General features: G+C 47.2%; 1 protein-coding gene across 1 annotated transcript in view; it reads left to right on the top strand.

Moving 5' to 3' along the window:
- Positions 1-16,623, top strand: part of LOC119449547 (tudor domain-containing protein 3) — a 134,754-nt gene that overhangs the window by 29,413 nt on the left and 88,718 nt on the right. Inside the window, exon 11 of the mRNA XM_037712740.2 lies at positions 827-1,081. Coding sequence (XP_037568668.1) covers positions 827-1,081 — 255 coding nt within the window. The remainder of the gene's footprint in view (positions 1-826; positions 1,082-16,623) is intronic.

Below are 16,623 nucleotides of genomic sequence, written 5' to 3' on the forward strand. Positions count from 1 at the left end.
GCACCTTTCAAGTTGTGCGCTGCAACAAGACCAAGAACGACTGAAGCGGAGCAGTCATGTTCTGTGTAAAGTCCAAGTGCGATAAAATGTTATCCTGTGCCACATGCTGTATGATTTGTGTGCGAATGAAAGTGTGCAAGGTTGAGCGGAGAACGATGGCAGCTTGATGAGTGCTGTCTGCCTATGTGAGCAAGCGGGAGGGAGGGGAGTGAGGCCATAGTAACAAGATCAAGTGCGCGTGAGAGGATGGAAGGAGGAAGTGATGGGCAGTTTTCCTGCGTGTTTAGTACTGGCGGTTGTTTAATCTTGAGTTTTAGAGACACGTTGAAGCAAGAGGCAGACAGAGCATTCGCTCCCCACTGCCGGCGCTTTTCGTTATAGTGTCGTCCCATTGCGGGCGACACTATCAGCCACGGTAGCACAGTGGACACGAAAGTGCGACTGGATTACCCATGTGTAGTAATCATCGACAAGGCAGGAAACTGTATGTTTCGTTGCTGACTCTCAAAGTCAACAAAATGATTTTTTTTTTCGAATTCAAAATTGCTTTCTTCAATTTATCATTTGCAAAATTTTGCAGCCCCTTCCGTGTAAGAAAATTTGATCGGCGGCTGTACTTATTCGCATGAAAGGTCGAATTTAAATACAAAGAAATTTTGATATAACGAAGCAAATTGCCGAATTTACCGACTTTGTTATATCGAGGTTTAACTGCATTTTTTTGCTTGTGCTTTTACTTCATGTTAAGTTTCAATAACAATACCGAGTAGCACCTCATGCTGTGGTAGTAAGTAAAAACCAACATTATAATGTGTGCACTGCATAGGCCTCCCAAGAAAGTGGTGGACCACCTCAGCAATCACGGACTTATCAAGGGAACCACAACAATCGGAGTCACCCACGGCAGTCCCCAGTTGATGGGGGTGACAGACGGCGTGTGCCTCAGGCTTGCGACTTAGCGCCTGGCTCAAGACCTGCACCCCGTGGTGGTGACCGGAGCTCTTCTGACTCGAAGTCATCTGGCCCCAAACGGCTTTTCTCTGGACAGAAGGTGCTGGCCAAGTATTGGGAAGACGGCAAGGTAAGCAAGACTTTGGCTTGTATTAATTTGGCATCTCGTTTATGGCCTCGTTTATACACCCTTTGCTGTAGCTCAGTGGCTGTGGCGTTGAGCTGCTAAGATGAGGCTGCGGGTTTGATCCTGGCCACGGGGGTCTCATTTCGGTGAGGGTGAAATGCAAAAACAATCATGTACTTAGAATAAAGGTGCATGTTAAGGAACCCCAAGGGGTCAAAATTAATCTGGAGTCTCCGACTATAGGGGTGTGCGAATAGTGGTTTTTGAGACCGAATCGAATGCGAATCGAATCCAATATCGAATACCTTTTGAATAATTTTCGAGTACTGAATAGCCGTTACCACAGTTAATATAAAACGATGTTCAATCTCCAGTATTCTTAAATTTAGCAAGTTTTTCTCGTTACATATTGACACAAGGTGCCTTCAAATCTCGTGCGCCAGCCGTCTCCTGCGCCCGTCCATGTGTTCACGGCTACGTACGAAAGATAGCAGCAGCGAAGCAGCCAAAACGTGCTCACAAGGCACGTGCGATTGGAGCAAGGTGTCATCAGCGCGGGGCACGAGGAAAAAGAAGAGGACGTGGGGAACTCCTGCGCGAAGACTGTGTACGTGGGAGCGAGACTCTCGCTTAGCTGTTTGTCGGGCACAAGTTCGCCCAACGTTAGCTAATTAAAGTACCTTCACTCAACTGTGCATTACAATATACATTAGGAAGCATTATTTATTAAAAGCACAAATGGAGCATTAGGAGGAAACAAGTAGTGTCTTCGCAAGCACAGGGTTCTCCAGAGAGTGCAAATTATCGCTGTACAGCCTGTAAAGTATGGCTACCCAAAGGATTTAGCCTGCTCCCCTACTTATGCTCTCATGTTTTATGTCCATACTATGCCACTGTGGGTGAAAGCTTACCATACTTTGGTACAATTTTATTTTGATTTGGGCACAGTTGACGTTTAGAAATATTCTAAAAATATTCGAAAAATATTTGCATTTATGAATAGTGACTACTCCATTCAAATACTCAATTGAATAGGACACTATTCGATTCTTTATTCAAAAGTTTTGAATATTCACACATCGCTACCCTACTACGGTGTGCCTCATAATCAGATCGTGGTTTTGGCACGTAAATACCAGAATAAATTTTTTTCATTTTTGAAAACTAATATTGGTACGATTGGGAAAATGAAAGCACCTTTCATTGCCTTAAAGGGGTGCTGAACCACATGTCGTTGAAGTCTCAAAAATGCCTTGGAACGAGTGTGTTGCCTTCCAGGAATATATTAACAAAGGAATTTTTCAAAACGCCTAGTACGAGTGTAGATACTACAAGCACAATATTTACTCTTCTCATTCCCTCTCAACATCCCTCATTCCGAAAGAGTGGGGCAGCGACGGTGGTGGTACCCTGCCTACTGTGTTATTTCACCTGGCTTTGATTTTGTGTTTCTTCTTTTAGCGGAAATTTATGGGTGCTATTGGCAACTCAAACTTCCAATCCCTGTTGCTAAGTAGCATTGGTCTGATGACTTTTCTGTGCTACAGTGTCCCAGATAGCTGCGCACAGCTGTGTTTTCTCGTACTGAGTATCATTAGTAGCACTTTCCTTTCGCACTAATCTCTGTGGCAATCACACAATTTTTGAGGCTCGAACGAAACATTGTCTCTATGTTTGCTTGTTCGGGTGTGTTGGAAGCAAGCGCATCAGCTCAGAGATGGATGCTGCACTCCGGACTCGTGTAGAAAAGATTCCTAATGTAACAAGCTTTAACCATGGTGGTGACACGCCTTGGAGATGTGCAACTCAGGAAGCAGAAAACCTGTTCCATTCAGATGTGGGCGTTTGGGCTGGCTCGCATCACCACGCACCAGGAGCAACATCACCCACAAAGACTAACGATCAAAGCATGTGGTTGTCCGAGTGCTTCGATGGCGAGAGGGCTCATCGCGGCACCCTGCACCGGCCGCGGTATCTACGCTATGCGGCAGACGCAGCTGCGCACAACTGTAGTGTGTATAGGGTAATGTTTACTATGTGCATGGCAGCGCTTGAGTGCGTGCTCATGTGCTCCAGTTTGGCCATGCTACATAGTGTGGAATGGCTTTGTCCTACACCAGCTTGTCTGACGGGTAATACCCACATCCACTTTGCGCATCTTTAAGTGCCATCAATAGCTCAATACGAAGCCATGTCTGCCAAGGCATCTAGGCAGGAGGGGCCAGGAGTGAGCATGCACCAGCAAGCATATGTGTGGTCTGGGCTTAAGCGTCCTGTCGTTCGAGGCTTGTTGAGAGTTCATAAGTAATCGAAATTAGTGAGACTGGATGGCTACAACACTAATTAGTAGTGTGGCCAAAGTTTCAGTCCTACGTGAGCGGGCACGGCCGAGTGTGAGCAGACGATAGTTTGCTTTTTCCGGAAGTGTGCAATTCCTACTGAAATTCGAAATGCAGATTGTTTTACTTCAGCCTGTTTAGTTAACTGTGTCAATTAATACGCAAACTACCTATAGGAAGAAGTGCACTGATCCAAAGACCTTTCTTAATTCATGTCAACTGTTGGCCAATGGCAGCTCTCTATGGGAATCTGCTCTATGGCAACACATGACCGCCACCAGCAGCTTTGAAACGGGTGAGGAGCAGGCCTAGGTTTGAAAAGAGGGTATTTGGACAGAAGTCAAAATTTCTCTATGCTTGTGAACTCCACACGTTGTGCACAGCCACAAAATTTGGCTGAGATGTTCACGGCTTCGTCTTCTATCCGCGGAAGGGGCGGAAGGGGCAATTTGTTAGCAAGCACTGCCACTGCATTCTTTCGAATAAATGAGTAAGAAAGCTTTGTCGCTTTGCTGTGCTCATAAACAAGATGGCCACAATAGAAACTTTGTGCAACATTGATTAGGAGAATCAAAACTGCTCAAAAATCAATCTCTTATAGTTTTAATGAATTTCTCCGCTTGTTAAATTCCTGTATGTTTTTAGGTGTTTGTTTATATGTTAAGAAAATCAGAGTCCTGGTAATATAAGTATTTGTTCGTTATTGTATTTGCACAGGAAGTATTGGCATCATTATTTTCATGTGTTATTTGGTTAAGATGAGTAGCATTCTGAGGTTTTTGCATACACAAAGTTTAGTGAATGGTGTAGCTGGGCTATTATCAAGCTTACTATGTCAAAAATAGCACAGAATAGCAAAAGCAGTTCGAAAAGGCAAGAACCGTTAGTTTGTAGCACATGAGATTAAAAGGCTGATTGGCATTTCATGCATGAAGCGTTTGTAAAATCGCCGAAGCTGAACAGCAGTGTGCTTGGGCTGTCCATAGGAGGCAGGCTACCTGGGAATGCTGGCCCTAATGGCTTCTCATGTGTACTGAATAATTCAAGTGTGACCAAGAAGCTATTGGGTCCGGAGCAGGGGGTTCCATCTAGCGTTCACATCCCCTTCTCAATTCTTGTGGCTTCGTCCCTCATTGGCACTGCACCACAGAGCAGGAAACGTTTCAGCGCTTTTCAGTCAATATTTTAAGATGTTTATAAGATGTTACACATTGTGGTAACTATTACGAACTGGTCTAATGAAAAGGTAAAATGCTTAGGTACAATTTAAACAAACGGCATTTTGCTGGTGACTGCTGCAGAAGTGCTCTCCCACCATCTATTCATTTTGCTGCGTCTCTTCTGCTTTCTGCATTTGGGTCATCACTCTGTGCTAAGCCTCATTGCCTGCTGTGTGTTAAAAGTTGATATAGTCAGGAAGGGGATTGCATTCTCGGGTTGTGGGCAAATGAAATGGCTCTGCGCAATGGTTTTTGACCGTAAAAGGCTACTGTATACTAAGGTGCTTGTCTAAGGTGCTTTTGGGAATTTCATGGTTTGTTTTCACACCCACTCCTTTGAAAGGCGTTGTGTGGCATCTTTCAAAGTAAAAAAGGTTCTGAATGTGCCACTGCCATCTACTATGACCAAATTTTTGTCAGTCATTGATTTGGATGATGATTGTTAGAGTTTATTGGCGCAAGGGCCAGATGTGGCCAAAGTCGTTGTCTTGGAAGGCTTAAATACCCGGATGTAGTGAGAAACCGAATGAAATGGCAAGAAAGGGTTCCTTAACCGCTTTTATGGCCATGGATTCTTCATCGTTGATGGGCTGCATGCACCAGTACTTGCAGATGTTTTAATTGTTAATTTGCAGTTGGTCTCGGTAACCTAAAGTGGAATATTGCTTTCATGTGATCTACTTGATCAAAATTTTAAACTTTGGTAGGCCCGCTGTACTTACTGTGCAACTTGAATCCAGTAAGTTTATACAGAATTTTCAAACATTTAACTTTCTTGCTTGCTGGTTCTACTCGGAAAAACCACCCCGCAGGGGCGTCTGCGTCAGCTGGCGTTTGGTGTGTTGTGACACCACGTACCTGAGCACATGAGGGTTGTACCCTCCCGCGTGTAGCCGTGCGCGGCTTAGCCGTGTCTGGGGAAAAGGGGATCCTGGGAGTTGAGCCGAAGCCGGGTGTTTGGACCCTCGGCAGAGGCAACACACTTCTTTGTCTCTGCTTCACATAGACAGCAACCCCGGGCTGACCCACCCAGGGGAAATCGGTAGTCACCTTTTCCTGTCTCTCTCTCCGATCTTCGTCTTTCCTTTCTCACTTTTCCATCTTTCCTGTCTTCTATTCACTTCTCTTAACTTCATATTTTCTGGGCGGTAATATATCCAGTCTTGGGTATATATTTATTAGGTTATAGTGGGAATGTACCGCTGGCGTTAGCAGAATAGAATATTTCTATTCCTGAGACGTCCCCAGGTTGGGCTCCGAGGTTGGCGGTGGGCATTCCAACCGAATACAGTAATGCTATATATGGCTTCAAATTTCCCCCCGCTACCTGATTGCTCCCTGAAGAGCCCGCACCGATGAAAGTTTCAACTTCTTTATGAAACCTAAAGAAACCTTTCCAAAGTACCACGTGATATGTTGTCAACATGAAACTAAGACAGTCCGTACGATATCACCATTTGTTGTTGCAAAAAGTCTGACAGAGGCAATAGGCTCTGGTTACAAAGTGACTAAAATGGGAAGCAGCGACCTTCTTCTGGAAGTACGTGACAAGCTTTAATAGAACAAGCTGACAAAACTTATTGCGTTTGGTGATATCCCTGTCTCTGTGGGCCCCCACAGATCAATGAACACTGTGCACGGCGTCATTTCCGATGACGACCTCCTTGAACTAAGTGAAAGCGAGCTGTTGGATGGATGGCAAGACCAGAACATGGTAAAGGTGCAACGAATTAAGTTAAGGCGCGACGACAAGGAAATTCCCAGAAAGCATGTAATAATTACCTTTGGAACAAGTGACCTCCTTGATTCAATAGAGACCGGATATTGTAAACTTCGCGTACGACCGTACATTCCCAATCCGCGTCGATGCTTCAAGTGTCAGCGTTTTTGGCATGGATCTCAGAGTTGCTGAGGGCACGCTACTTGTGCAACATGCGCATCCAAAGAACACACCTCCGATATCTGTACTTCCGCAACCCACTGTGCAAACTGTGACGGAGACCACCCCGCGATCGTGCCCGTCAACACGGAACCGCACGTTCCGTGTTAGAGTTGGTAATGTCCTATCCCGTCTATTTACACAGGAAACGGGCGTACCACAAGGTGGTGTGCTTAGCTGCACTCTATTCATTGTAAAAATGAACTCTCTCCATACTGTCATACCACGTACAATATTTTATTCTGTATATGTGGATGACGTACAAATAGGTTTTAAATCATGTAGTATTTCTATCTGTGAGTGACATGTACAGCTTGGGCTAAACAAATTATCTAAGTGGGCTGACGAGAATTTTACTATTTATTTTAACTTTATTTATTTTAGTTGACAACAGCTACCTGTGAGCCATGAACATAAATTTTTGGGCCTCATTTTAGACTCTAAATTAACATTTATCCCCCACTTGAAATATCTGAAAGTGAAGTGCCTGAAGACAATGAATCTACGGAAGATCTTGTCCCAGACATCTTGGGGAAGTGACAGGAGGTGGCGCCTCTTAAGCTTGTACAAAAGTCTCATACGGTCGCACCTTGACTACGCAGCCATAGTCTATAACTCTGCTACACCTAGTGCTTTGGAGATGCTAGATTCCGTTCACCACTTGGGTATCCGTCTTGCTACAGGTGCCTTCAGGACTAGTCCTGTGTAAAGCCTGTACGTTGAGTCCAACGAGTGGTCTCTAGATCTCCAAAGGACATATTTAAGTCTCTCCTATGGCCTGAAAGTTAAATCAGACATCCAGCATCCATGTCATTCTACCATTCGCGACACATCCACTGTCGGGCTGTTCCATAACCGCCCAGCCGACCAGCCCCCTCTGTCTCTCCGGTTGGAGGCACTGTCAGAAAAAACAGAGGTCCCTCTTCTAGAGAATGTACTAATGGCCCCTACTTTGCTTCCACCGCCTTGGGAATGGCAGACTATTCATTGTGACATTTCTTTCATAGAAATGTCCAAACAAGCTCCTGAGGCACAAATACATTCATACTTTCTTGAGCTTCAGGAGAAGTATTCCTGTGCTGAATTTTGCACAGATGTTTCAAAGTCTGCTGGTGTTGCTTACGCAGCTCTCGGACCCTCATTTTCAACATCTGGGGCACTAAATCCACACACAAGTATCTTTACAGCAGAAGCATACGCTATACTTTCGGCTATTAAACACATAAGGCTCACAAATGCCTCTAGGGCTATTGTCTTCACAGACTCACTAAGTGTAGTCAGAGCCCTAATTAGTCTACGAAAACATAAGAACTCTGTTTTAAATGAACTGTACAGCCTGTTGTGCTCCTCATACATGTGCAACCAAGTTATTGTCTTATGCTGGGTACCTGGCCACAAAGGTATAAAAGGCAATGAAGCTGCTGACCAATACGCTACGTCAGTCACCTTTAGCGAGACAGACGCAAATATCCCCATTCCTGCCACAGACCTAAAGTCTTTTCTACGCTGTAAGCTCAGGAAGCATTGGCAAGGAGAGTGGGATACCCAAGTATTAAATAAACTACACATGATAAAAACAAACCTAGGGAACTGGATAATTGGGAAAACGGCACGATATAAGGAAGTGCTTGTTTGTCGATTAAGAATAGGACACACTTACAGTACTCAATCTTACCTGTTGACTGGGAGTGATCCTCCGACTTCTAGTAAGTGCGGCAATATTCTGACAGTTGTTCATGTTCTTAGTCAGTGTCCTGCAATAGAAGCAGAGAGGAAAAGGTATTTCCCCTCTGCATATCGCGAAAACATACCTCTTCACCCGGCATATTTTCTTAGCTATGAACCACTTTTAACCTGAAAACAGTCTTAAAATTCCTAAATGAAACAGACACCTTAAAAATCATTTGGCCAGGTAATATTTAGCATGTGATTAAGAGCTCTTGTATTCAAGGGCTCACTTCAAGTGCTAGTGTCACTGTTATATTTGTTACATCATGCATTCTTAACAAGACCCAATTGCCATAGCCCACATCACTAACTAGTCAGTCTCATTATTTTGCCACTTACATGGTTTACGCCATTTACAGCAACAGTTTTTAGGCCCTTTTACAGCCATGTCACATCTACCATGAGGAATTTATTGTCCATGCCATCTACAATTCATCAATAGCATTACCATTTGTCATGGCATTCTTTGGCCACACCTTGCCCTTGCGCCATAACACACCACACATCATTACTCAGAAAAACCAGCTTGAAAACTCTAAGCAGCCAAATAAAAGGTGAACATTGGTGAAGGCATTCAAAATAAAAGGATTTGGAAGCCTTCGTAAGACACCTCGGCCATATTTAGGTTGGTGATTGAAAAGGCTTGTGCCACAACTGTTCAGTAAAATTTTTGTGCATCTGCCCATTCAAGTGCCAAAATCCGCTCTTATTTGTGGCTTTCCTTTTCATCATGTTTCCACGTAATGCAACTAAACTCTTTTCCTACTGTGCCATTAAATAGATAAATTTGATGTATGGCTGTTCATTTGCTGCAAAGCAGTCATTTCAACGCGTTTGGACAAGCAGCTTCATACATAGTGCTCTTTGGAAACTTAGGTTAGTGTTTGTCATTATGTGCTTTGTCATTTGTCAGTGTGCGAACAAATCCATACACATAAGAAATTTACGGTTCATGGTAGGGAAGTGCAACTTGTGGGTTCAGAGGTGATAGTAGTGTACATTCTTGTGCATGCTCTTTTTCGTCAATGCCACTGTGGCTCTCCTGTCACATGACTGCTCCACATATGTATGTTGTAGTGATCACCAGCTCTCAGCACTATGTGAATGCGCCAGGTGCTGCGTTTCAATGCATTACATCCTTCTGGTACATGCATATGCTGTTGCAACTCTGTGGCTGTGGTGTTCTGTTGCTGATCACGGAGTTGCAGTTTCAATTCCCTAGAGCCACAGCTGCATTTCAATGGCAGAGGAGTGGAAAAATAAAATCCTCCTTTCGGTGTGTCCCTAAACAAATTTTGAGATGGGTTGAAGAAACTTGGGTGGTTGAAATTTATCCGTAGCCCTCTACTACTGCATCCCTCATTTGTCCACTGTGCTGGTGTAGGATACAAAAAGTGATGCAGGTACCTAATGTCCTGATAGTAGTGCAGTTGATTATTCACCAAACCCTAAAATTCAGAGGGTCCAGGTGTGACTTGGCTGGAGGGTCCTTTATTATTTATTATCCTCGTCAGATGCGTTCACGTCAAACACTTGACTATATTGGTTCTTTTTTATTTAGTTAGGTAGTTTTGATTATTTATTACATTTGGCATGTGACACTGAAGCCATCATCAGTGTTCAACATGCAGTGCATGCACCGTTTCTCAGCAATGACTTCTCTGTGTGATCAGCTACATAACTGCGAACTTAAAGGGGCCCTGAACCACTTTTTATCGAAGTGGAGAAATGTATTTGAAGTGAAAGTAGGCTCTTTCAGAAATGCTTTGTCACAAAAAGTACTTCAATGTGTTCAGCAGAAGCGGAGTTATTGGCAAACACCGCTTCCGCTGTGCTCCCGTTCCTTCTTCAACGCCTTGCACTGCCAAGGCTACGGCGGGCTGGGGGGGGGGCACAATGCTCTGCCTTCGGAATGTCACCGTAGTGCGCAGTTCTATGCTAACGGAGATGCTATGACTTCTGATTTTGATGCCTACGGCGCGCTAAACTTAAGCCAAATGCGGTTAACCGTCATCAGCGATCCGCAGTGCACTTTGCCAGTGGACTCATGGCGGAACCCTGCGGTGGCCGCGGTGTAGCTGACCGCAGGGACCAGTGCCAGCCGCGTATGGGAATGTGCTTTATTATGAAATAAAGCACCCAGAAAAGAGTGAAGATCATGGCTTCTGTTGAAACGAGAGCGTTTTAGAGAAAGGTGACTTTGCGCTCCACTTGCGAGCTCCATGCACCGCATACAACAGCAAAACTTGGCTGAGATGTTCACAGCAGCATATGCTACCCGCGGACTATGTTAATTCACCAAGCCCAAGTGGTAGTTCAGGGCCCCTTTAATTCTCCACCATAAAACACCATTTGTTTTTTTATGTCCCAACATGGGCATCATCAGGCCACGTGTACAGCAGACATATTTTACATCTTTAAAGTTTCAGCCAGGTTCCCTTTTCTATTATGCGTTGCCCAGAGAGGTATATACAAAGGTATATTACACTATACACTATGGCTAGCAGTTCCTAAAAGACGAAAGTGATATTGTTACGGGGAGAAAATATATGTATTTACAATATATACAGAGGGTTGTAGCTCTGTGGCCAGGGTGACACCATCTACCGAGCTCCGAGACACTTCAGCCTCTTCTTCCCCAACCAACGTCATTTTGTCCACAGCGGTACAAACTCGTACGTGACATGAACCCCCTGGCGGCAGAAGCATCGTCTCGATGCTTCTTAGGGTGTCGAATCAGCGTGCGAGTTATAGGGCTTTAGTCGCGAAACGTGCACGATATCAGTTCCTGGGGTGGTAGAAGACTTTGAATTCACAGGTGAGATCTCATATGTGAGGCTGGTGACTTGGCGAAGAACTCGGTATGGCCCGACGTATCGTGGCAGCAGTTTTTCGCAAAGGCCGACGCGACGGGAGGGTACCCAAAGCAGAACAAGGGACCCAGGGCTGAAATGAGCGTCCCGACGATGAGTGTCGTAACGGTGCTTCTGGATAGTCTGAGATGCCAGAAGACGGTCACGGGCAATACGACGTGCTGCGGCCGCGCGAACAATGGCGTCGTGAGCATAGAACGTGGTAGTGGTGGCGTCAGAAGGGAGCAGTGAGTCAAGAGGCAGGAGAGGGTGACGGCCATATAGTAGATAGAACGGGGAATAACCAGTAATATCGTGTCGCGACGAATTGTATGCAAACGTCACGAAAGGTAAGGTGCAGTCCCAATCCCGGTGATCAGCACTCACGTACATGGAGAGCATGTCCGTAAGTGTACGGTTGAGACGCTCGGTAAGTCCGTTTGTCTGTGGGTGGTAAGCCGTCGTGAACTTGTGGGACGTTGAGCAAGAACGAAGAAGGTCGTCGACAACCTTAGAAAGAAAACAGGGGCCTCTATCGGTGAGTAGCTGACGTGGGGCACCATGATGTAGGATGACTTCATGGAGGAGAAAATCAGCCACATCAGTCGCGCAGCTTGTAGGGAGGGCCCGCGTTATGGCATAACGCGTGGTATAGTCCGTCACAACAGCCACCCACTTGTTGCCTGAGGATGAGGTAGGAAATGGGCCAAGGAGGTCCAGGCCGACGCGGAAAAATGGCTCACTGGGGATATCTATAGGTTGAAGGTGGCCAGCGGGAGACAATGGAGGCTTCTTGCGGCGTTGGCAAAGTTCGCAGGCAGCGACGTAGCTTCGAACAGAGTGATATAGCCCAGGCCAGAAAAATCGTCTGCGCACACGGTCATATGTACGGGAGACACCCAAATGACCAGCGGTAGGCGCATCGTGTAACTGCGAGAGAATTGTCGAGCGCAGATGCTGGGGAACGACGAGGAGCAGTTCCGCACCATGAGGATTCATATTGCGTCGATATAAGGTCCCGTCCTGGAGAACAAACATACGGAGAGAAGCGTCCTGTTGCTCCGAGGTAATGCGTTCGATGATGGATCGCGAATAAGGGTCACGACGCTGCTCGTCGGCGATGCGTGAGAAGTCGGAGATCGACAAAACGCAGGTATCTGTATCGGTTTCGGTGCCATCCGGTGGGTCGACAGGGTAGCGGGAGAGGCAGTCGGCGTCCTTATGTAACCCCCCAGATTTGTAGGACACGGAAAACGTGTACTCTTGCAGGCGTAAAGCCCAGCGGCCAAGACGGCCAGTCGGGTCTCTGAGTGAGGATAGCCAACATAAGGCATGATGATCTGTCACGACGGTGAAATGTCGACCGAACAGGTAAGGGCGGAACTTAGCAATGGACCAAACAAGGGCCAAGCATTCACGTTCTGTTATCGAGTAGTTTCGCTCTGGTGCAGAAAGAAGACGGCTAGCATACGCGATCACGCGATTGGTGTCCCGCTGTCGTTGGGACAAGATAGCGCCAATGCCATGGCCGCTTGCATCAGTGCAAACTTCGGTGTAGGCATGCGGATCAAAATGACCCAACACGGGTGGATTGGTAAGGCGACTGATAAGCGTTGAAAATGCTTCAGCCTGGTCCGGTCCCCAACGAAAAGTGGTGTCCTTTTTCAGAAGGTCTGTGAGAGGACGAGCGATTTCGGCAAAGTTCTGGATAAATCGCCGAAAATAGGAACACAGCCCTAGAAAACTGCGGACATCGGTAGGAGAACGCGGAAGGGGAAACTCCCCAACGGCACGAACTTTGTCAGGATCAGGCTGGACGCCAGAAGCGTCAACCAAGTGACCAAGTACTCGTATTTGGCGGCGGCCGAAATGGCATTTTGCAGAATTGAGTTGTAGGCCGGCACGTCTAAAAACATCAAGGATAGCTGAGAGTCGGTGAAGGTGGCTCTCAAACGTCGGTGAAAAAACTATGACGTCATCAAGGTAGCAGAGGCGTGTGGTCCATTTGAATCCGCGCAGAAGAGAGTCCATCATGCGCTCGAAGGTAGCAGGGGCATTACACAGTCCAAAAGGCATCACTTTAAATTGGTAGAGACCATCTGGGGTGACGAAGGCGGTCTTTTCGCGATCTCGTTCATCCACCGCGATTTGCCAGTAGCCGGAGCGCAAATCAATCGATGAAAAATAACTGGCACCGTGTAAGCAGTCCAGCGCGTCATCAATACGCGGAAGCGGATACACGTCCTTTTTCGTAATCTTATTCAGGTGACGGTAATTGATACAAAATCTCCAGGTATTGTCCTTCTTTTTAACCAAAACGACAGGTGACGCCCACGGACTGCAGGAAGGCTCGATAATATCTTTGGAGAGCATTTTGTCCACCTCCGTTTGGATCACCTGGCGTTCAGCTGCTGACACACGGTAGGGCCTCCGGTGTATAGGAGGAGCGTCACCAGTGAGGATGGGATGGGTGACGACACGGGTGCGACCTAGCGGGCGATTTCCAAAATCAAAGATGTCTTCATAGGACATCAGAATACGGCGAAGGGCGTCGGCGTAAGCAGGCCGTAGATCAGTAGCTATCATGGACGTAAACTTGTCGTTGCTTGAAGTAGGACGGTCGGAAGCTGCAGGAGTGTCGAATCGTGGTTTGGGCGTAAGAGCAGCTACCCCACACTCTTCCAAAGGGGACAGCAAAGCGAGAGATACACCCTCAGGAAGCACTTGCAGACACGAACCAAAGTTCAGAAGGGGAAGCCACGCTCGATTGTTAACAAGAGTGACAATGGAGCTGGGTAGTGCGATTTGGCGTGCCAGGAGAACATCGCAAAGTGGGGACACCACGTAAGGACCATCTCGAAGTGGAGGAGAAGGCGACATGAGGACGTAGGTCGCAGCATCAGGTTGCAGGCGAACAAATTCAGCAGAACGAAGTCGGGACTTGTGGTCTTCGGTCGGGTCGGCAAAGTAATGGGGCAGTTCAAGGCGAAGGGTGCCGGTTGCACAGTCAATAAGTGCTGAATGAGCAGACAGGAAGTCGATTCCAAGAATCACTTCGTGGGGACACTCGGCCAGTACAGTGAACAGGACTAACACAGGACGACCGGCAATGGTAACACGGGCGGCGCACATTCCCATCACGGCTGTTGTACTGCCATTAGCCACTCGGACGGCAGGCGACTCGGCAGGTGTCAGGGCTTTACGGAGACGGCTACGAAGATCTGATCGCATAACCGACACCTGAGCGCCAGTATCGATGAGGGCTTGAACGGGTACATCATCAACAAAAATTTCAACAAGGTTCGGTCGAGCAGCAGGGGTCAGCAGAGGTTTTGCAGTCCGAGTCGTCAACGCAGCCTCACCTCCGGGGGCTGCATTGCTTAGTTTCCCGAGAAGCGGCCCGCGTAGGACGGGGACGAGGGGCGTCGAGGTGTAGGCGAGCGGGACTGACGGCGTTGCGGCGAGGGCGAGCGGCTAGTGGTGTTTCCCCGAGAGGGAAGGCCGGCATGGTATGGTTCAGAAAGGGGCGACAGAGACCGAGGGTCTCGGTTGAAGCGGCGATCATCGTATGGTCGAGGCGAGGAGTACCAGCGGCTACTACGGCAGTGGCGGGAGTTGTGACCGACCCGGGAGCAAGCAAAGCAAATCGGCCTGTCATCCGGTGTTCGCCACTCAGATGGGTTCCGATATCGACTCGGGAACGACTGGCGAGGTGCAGCAGAGGCAATGACAGGAGTGGTAGGGGTGGGACGTGGGCGGACGGCAGACTGGATGTCCATGTTGGCAATTTCTTGGCGGACAACAGCTTGAATGAGCGAGATGGTCATGTTGTCGTGCGTATGGGGACAGTGAGAACTTAGAGCCATAGCCTCAAGTTCGCGGCGGATGACCTGTGTCAAGCTTGGCGTGGCAGGCGGATGTGATGCCGGAGGGTCGTTGCAGGAGGAAGTGGCAGCCGTATTGGGAAGTCGGTCGAAGCGTTGTACGATGCGTTTGCTCTTCGCTTGCTCAAAATTCCGGCATTCCTTTATGATGGATTCAACCGTTGAGCAGTTCCTGTAAAGCAGGAGGTTGAACGCATCGTCTGCGATGCCCTTCAAGATGTGTCCAACCCTATCGGCCTCTAGCATGTCCGCGTCCGCTTTACGGCAGAGAGCCAGAACGTCTTGAATATACGCGACGTATGATTCGGTTGGTGTCTGGACACGAGACGCTAGCTCTTGCTTGGCCTCCATTTGACGTCCCACAGGCCTTCCGAAAAGATCGCGTAGCTTTTCCTTGCAGGAGTCCCAGCTTGTAATTTCGGTTTCATGCGTCTCGAACCATACCTTCGCGGTTCCTCCCAAGTAAAAGATCAGGTTGGCCAGCAAATGTGTGGCATTCCACTTGTTGTGCTTACCGACGCGCTCATACGACGTCAGCCAGTCTTCGACGTCGACCTTGCCAGTGCCAGTGAAGATTCCCGGGTGACGTAGCTGGGTTAGCACCACTTCCGCCGGTGTCTGAGCGGCGGAGGCAGCGTCAGCGTCGGAGGCAGCGTCAGTAGCCATAACAGCGGAACCGATGTGACGCCCGCTGCGAAGATCCAGGGCCGGCTTGTGGCGAGATTACCCCGCACTTCCACCAAAATGTTACGGGGAGAAAATATATGTATTTACAATATATACAGAGGGTTGTAGCTCTGTGGCCAGGGTGACACCATCTACCGAACTTCGAGACACTTCAGCCTCTTCTTCTCCAACCAACGTCATTTTGTCCACAGCGGTACAAACTCGTACGTGACAATATCTACATCACTGAAACTCAGTTCTTATTCTTATTATTTAGATAATTTACAGCCTTAAAGAGTTAGTGCAAATTTACTTATACCAGTAACAGACCTGGCTACAAGGCCTTTTGTTACAGCCTCTTTCAATGTTCGACTTTACGTGTTGTGCATGTAGGCTTGACCAAGTTTGTGTAGAGTAGACCAACACTCGCATAGTCAGTGTATGAGATATGGTTACTCTTTACTTGAATGATAAGTAATTGCAGATTCCAGGGCACCTGTGAATCATTCTTCCCTACATAAATATTTTTTTGTCTTTAAGTTGGTTTGTCACGGAAAGGTTCTCTTGTATAGAAGAGTCTGTTGCTGGGCCTGTTGGTACATACTTGTGGAAACGATTGAACCCAGCCTTCAGGACGCGAACACCAGAAGAGAAGTAGATGTGTGTCCATCTACTTCTCTTCTGGTGTTCGCGTCCTGAAGGCTGGGTTCAATCGTTTCCTCTTGTATAGCTGTAATACTAGCTGCAGCCATAGCAGGGGAAAAAAAGAAAAAAAATTGTTTCGTGTATCTTGTCTACACAAGCTTGAATCCTGCTCAGTTCAGGCATGCTGTTCTGGTATCTGCTAGCCTATGGCCAGGATACGCATTGAACCCACTCACTTCTCTTATCCTTGAAGAAACAGACAAAGAACTTGC

The sequence above is a fragment of the Dermacentor silvarum genome, chromosome 4 (assembly GCF_013339745.2).
Source record: "Dermacentor silvarum isolate Dsil-2018 chromosome 4, BIME_Dsil_1.4, whole genome shotgun sequence".
NCBI lineage: Eukaryota > Metazoa > Arthropoda > Arachnida > Ixodida > Ixodidae > Dermacentor > Dermacentor silvarum.